Here is a 6,000-nt window from a genome sequence, read left to right as displayed (position 1 = left end):
AGAGGAGAGGAGAGGAGAGGAGAGGAGAGGAGAGGAGAGGGAAGCACACTAGTAGGCATCACAATTGCTTCCCCTGTAGCAATGATGAATTTAATCTGATTTACTTCCCTTTCTCTTCTCATCTCCATGAACACATCATGAAAAGAACTACAAACATCAAGTCAGCCATTCAGGACCATGATGTTGAGATTTTGTTCTTGCAAAACTCACCCATATGGAATTAAGCATGATCATAGTGCAGTGAATGGTATATTCCTTTTGTTTATAAGGATTCCCTTTGCAGCAAAGACCTCTTATTTTAGTTCTATAAAATTCATGAAATATTTTTGCAAATTGTGTATGCTCAATAAATATGAATTGTCAGAATACTAATTCTGGAAAAATAAGAAGGATGAGAAAGCAGAGAGTTATGTCACACTCAACATAAATGCTATGGAGATTTATTATCTGAAGTAAATACGTGATCTTAAAGGTGTATTAACTAGGAGAATTTAGCTATTTAGAATGAAGCATCTGTGTGAAATTTTTAAGCTAACAAAATAGGTTGGCACATCCCTGTACACATTGCTTCACATTTATTGTAAGCCTTTTAAAATCCCTTCTAAATGCCACAACTTTATATGCCCAAATCTACATAACTTTTTATTGCTTATGTGCTTCCTGTGAAGACAGCTAATCAGACAAGACTGATAAAGGGAAATCATGCCCTTATCAAATACTTACAACTGAGTAATGTGATTTTTTTTTGTTCCTTACCGGTAGATGAACATTGTTTCACTAGGAACTCACCCTTTGGGGCATTTAAAATGGATGGAAACTTTTAAGCCAGACAAAATGTCCTCTAAAAGAGAGTGAAACGAATGCCAATCTAATTGCCCAGGAATGCATATGCTGGGATTGGAAACAAGGCTTCTACATTGGTTCCCCCTGCTGGATTTGAGGATGCACTGTCTTGGAAATTGATGAAAACAATACACCCAACCCTTTTCATCTGCAGGCATGTTGCTCAAATGGCAAATCCAGCAGGCTTCTAGGATGCATTTACTCTGTGATAAACATGCCAGGATCTCAAGTTTGTTTCCCAAGGGCAAAAATACTGCAAGTAGAAAACTGTGCAACAGAGACGCAAAATGTCAGACAAAAGTATGCTACTCCGAAGTCTGTAATAGGGAGAGGAAGGGCATGTTTTCAAACTAAAGAGGAAACCCAGGAACATGTGCATTTGGTAAACAGCCAGGCTGGATTTTATTATTAGAACATTTTATCTGGGAGTCAGACCATGAATTTCTTTTTTATGCATTTTAAACTGCTGGAACCAATTCCTTGTATTCCCTCAGTTTAATTATTTCACTTTTCTTGTTTGTCTTTTTCTCAATCCCCACTCTGTAAGAGGTGAAGTAACCAAACCAATTTTAAAGGCAGCCTGTCATCCGAGACTTCAGGCCTATTGTGAAATCTGTGTTATGAAGTCTGTCTTATGGGAAAACTTGGCAGATTTCTCCAATTTGACTCAACCCAGTTGGTGGGAAGGAGGGGGAAAATATTGGCAAAGTTTTTGGCACATACTCTGTACCAGCCAGGCCTTGTTAAGGGAGCGAGAACAGCCATGTTGGTTTTTTCCTGCCTAGAGCAAAAGACAGTGCTGTTTTCCCCCACACAAGGAAAAACAAGACAAAATGCCAGATAGCTCTGTGGTCCTTGTGAATAGGCCATCGAGAACAATGGGTTTAAGAGCATACAGAGTTGCCCAGATTCTCATATTAAAGACTACTCTGTGTCCCTCATGTCAAATGGCACAGTTCTGAGCAGATAGGGTTTTCTGTACATATTTATGTATTCACTGACTGTGTTCCTCCAAACCTTCAGATCATCACTTGTTTTTTATCATTTTCTTATAAACTTTGTCTTTCATTCAGGTCAAATGTAAATGTGTTCAGATCTGACACTTTCTTCAATAGTTGACTTTTTCAGAGCTTCTTGATTGAGTATTCTTTCATAGCTTCTGAGTTGGTTTCTTCTCCCTAACAGAAGAGTCCTCTAGAGAAGTTCTCCATCTTCATGTTTCTGCCAGTAGTAATAGTAATAGTCATAGCAGATGGCATCAAGTCAAAACACTTAAGAAGGATCAGGATCCATTATCTGGGCTTGTTGGAGGTCAGAAATTTTAAAAGGGCTCAGTTGGATGATTCTTCTGCTCCTGTGACAATGGCTAAAATTATCATGCAGCTCCATTCAGCTGGCAGCTTGACCTCTGGCCCTTGTGTCTCCCTGGGAGGCTGGCCTAGACATTTTTACAGCCGTGGCTTTCTTTTCAAAAGGAGAAAGCAGAAACTGCCCGTCCTCTAAAGGCATCTGGAAGTCCCAGTGCATCACTTCCACCTCATTCCTTGGATCTAAGCATTCACAATATCACCAAGATCCAAACAGAAGACAGACTCTGTGTCTTAAAAGACAAAAGATTTGTGATCATCTTTAACCCCTATTAATCTAGGCTGGTAAATTCTGCTTCTCTGTTCTCTAATCAGATGTTTTATATTTTGTTCTTATCTCCTCGTATAAATTTATCATCTTATTTGTTTTGTTTTTCAAAGAGTGATTTGAAGACCTTCCTAGCAAGGAGTTATAAAATCAGGCCCTACTTATCTTTAAAAAGCTTATTTTTTCTACCCATAAATTCGCATATTTAGAATATGTTTAAAGGCAAAATTGAATTTTAAATAATTGCTAATATATGGCTTCCATTGCATCTGCCCATTTATTTTTCACAGTTACATTTTAGACATAATGTGTTCAAGACAATATTTCATAGCATGAGTATGTTAGATTCTAATGTACAAATTAAATGAAAATAGACTCTTTAACAACCTATTAAACAGAAAAATAAAAGGCATAGAAACTCAAACAGCCAGTTTCCTTGCACAATGCATTACTTGAGTTAAAGGAGAAAAGCAAATTAGAATTTAAATCTGTATTGCATTTGGAGAAATGCCACGCAGAGAGATGTTACCAGGACTGCTGAGTGAATTTTGTTTACTGCAGTCCAACATTTCATCTAGCAAATTATGTGAGAAGGGAAGAGTATAAATGCACCTATTTATACAGGTAATTTTTCTGTTTCATGCCTCTGATTCATCTCTCTGCCTTGCTTTATAGGGAGTCATGCTACATTGGTTGCAATTAATTTCAGTGCTGCGTATTAGCCATGAAGAAATATTTCATAAATTGACTTGATGTATGTTTTTTCCTCTGTGGTTTTCTTGAAAGATGAAAATGGTCTGGAGGAAAAGCAAAGTGCAGAAGAAATTGAAGGGCAGAGCCAAGAAGCAGGTGGGTTCAGATTTCTTTTGAGCACTCTCCTAGGCCTCATCCACAGAGGTGAACAATAACTTTACTCAATGCTATTATCTGAAAATGCTTATGCCTTTTTGCCTGATTAACTCCAATGTTCATTCACACTGCCAATTCTGTTAACTATGAGTTGACTGCTCCCAAGTAGGATGATATGTTCTCATTCACCAATTCATTTTTTTCCCTGCAATAACAGTTTCCTTGGTTATGCACTAAGAAGGGTGGGTGGAGATTGGAAGTGCCAAATCAGAGCTTAGATAACTTAGGCCAGGCCAAAATTAGTAGATTTAGTTTGAAGAGTAAAGAATGAAATGAAAGTCCTTTGAAGGAAATGAAGTAGTGGCTTTTCCTGAACAATGAAAATAATGAGTCTTTTATTTTTAAAATTTTTATGATTTCACCACATGCTGAAGAGAAATGCTTCCGGTTATTTTTCTCCACAATGTAGGAGATGGTGCCATGGAGCCTGACTGCTCCCTCCCAGAACAATAACATCAGAAATCACCCTGGCATCATCTTTGTCCATAGAAGGACAGATATGGCAGGTGAATGTTTATAGATTCAGCACCTCAGATTATAAGTTGAACATTTTTTTTCATTGAATTTATTGGTACTTTTTAGGTATGCAGTACAGTTACATTCATCATTGGGATCTTGTACTCCTACATGACAGATCTTGGTTCTCATTTTTCCCCATGCCCCTGACCTCCCTTCACCCTATTTACAAAGAATTTCTTTCCATTTTTCCTTTTCTCATATTTTTCTTGCCCCTTATTTCCTTTCCCCTACCCTTCCCATTTCCCCTACACCTTTAGCCCTTTTCTTCCTATTTCACATTATCAGTTATAAAATGTTGATCTTATTTACATTTTTAGTTTTTCACACCAGAGAAACCATCCTGTATTTACATGTGTATCTTATTTATTTCACTTAAGAGTATGGCCTCAATATGCATCCATTTTCCTATGAATGACTCCAGTTTCGCATTCTTTATGGCAGAGTAGTACTACATTTTATAGAGAACCCACATCTTCTTTATCCAGTCTCCAAATGATGGGCAGTTCAGCTGTTTTCATGTTTTCAAGTTTTAGCTATTTCAAACTGTGCCATTATAAACATGGGTGCCCATATATTGCTGTGGTATGATTCCTTTAATTCTTTTGGAAAGACACTCAGCAGATGGAATAGCTGGGTCAAATAGAACCTCTAGTCCTAGTTATTTGAGGTATCTCCATATTGATTTCCACAGTGATTGCACCAGTCTGCATTCCCACCAACAATGAAGAAGGGTTCCTTTTTCCCCACAGCCCCACCAGCATTTTTTATTGGTTGATTTCTTTTTTTTTTTCTTTTTTTTTTTTTTTTTGGTTTTTTGAGACAGGGTCTCACTGTGTAGTTGATACTGTCCTGGAACTCACTACATAGCCCAGGTTGGTCTCAAACTCACAGCAATCCTCCTGCCTCAGCCTCCTGAGTGCTGGGATTACAGGCATGTGCCACCATACCCGGCCCCGGTTGATTTCTTGATAGCAGCCATTCTTTCTGGGGTGAGGCAGAATCTCAGTGTTGTTTTCCTCTGCATCTCTCAGATGACCAGTGATGTTGAACATTTTTTCATATATTTATTTGCTGCTTTTACTTCTGTACATTTAAGATGCTCATTTTTGAATCAGGTCTTTATATTTGGGGGACCTGATTTCCTTCTCCTATTCTTCTACCTATCTGCTCCTCTCCTTCTAACTCCTTTTCAGTCCCCATCTTGAAAGGTAAAGTTGCTAAATTGAAGAGTTTATTCACTATTAACCTATTTGGGGCTGGTTCTCCATTTTGATTTAATTCACATGGTTTAAAGGTGATATATTAATAACTACCACATATGGTCAATTTCTAAACTCTGCTCTATGCTATTGTGTTGCTGATTGTATCAACTGGGCTAAAAGGTTGTGATTGGATTAATCAGTTGTCCTTCCAGATATTATGAAAATGAGAGTATCTTTGAGTCAATAGAGACTCAAAACCTAAAGAGCAGCTATATCAGGAAGATCAAAGTACTAACCCAGGAATTACACCAAGGATAGCACCACCAACAAAAATAAAACACTTAAGCAAGACACAAATACAGACTTCCAGTTGACCAACAGCAAATTATAGGGGAAATGAGTTGGAAAAGTCTGACAATCAACATCCTGAACTCATAGCAAAACAGATCAATCAGGCTCTAGAAAAATTCAAAACAGAAATAATTTCCCAGATAACTACAGAGATGGTGAGCACAATGAAAGGCATGATTAGAGACTGTAGGACAGAAACTGACAAAAAAAAAATAGATGAGTTTAAGACCATGATAGAAGCCATGAAGGCCCAGCATAGGAAAGAAATGAAAACTATGAATGTCCAACATAGGAAAGAAATGGAATCCATGAAAAAGATTCACACAGATATCCAAGGCATTAAAAACCCCTATTGAAAGCATTCACAGCATGATAAATTAATGTGAAGATAGAATTTCAGATATAGAAGATAGGATTGTGGTCAGTGACCATGAAGAGAGAGATCTCTTAAAAACAGTAAAGGATCATGAGAAATCGATCCAACAACTCCTAGACAATGCAAAGAATAATATAATACTGATAAGAGCCCATGAAGTAGCAG

General features: G+C 37.5%; 1 protein-coding gene across 1 annotated transcript in view; it reads left to right on the top strand.

Moving 5' to 3' along the window:
- Positions 1–6,000, top strand: part of Macrod2 (mono-ADP ribosylhydrolase 2) — a 1,911,462-nt gene that overhangs the window by 1,787,037 nt on the left and 118,425 nt on the right. Inside the window, exon 13 of the mRNA XM_033761012.1 lies at positions 3,265–3,327. Within this exon, the coding sequence (XP_033616903.1) occupies positions 3,265–3,327 (63 nt within the window). The remainder of the gene's footprint in view (positions 1–3,264; positions 3,328–6,000) is intronic.

Source organism: Fukomys damarensis, unplaced genomic scaffold, assembly GCF_012274545.1.
Source record: "Fukomys damarensis isolate Sample0158 unplaced genomic scaffold, DMR_v1.0_HiC HiC_scaffold_7, whole genome shotgun sequence".
NCBI classification, from domain to species: Eukaryota; Metazoa; Chordata; class Mammalia; order Rodentia; family Bathyergidae; genus Fukomys; species Fukomys damarensis.
The sequence above is the reverse complement of the archived record's forward strand: the minus strand, read 5'-3'. Positions and strand labels throughout refer to the sequence as shown.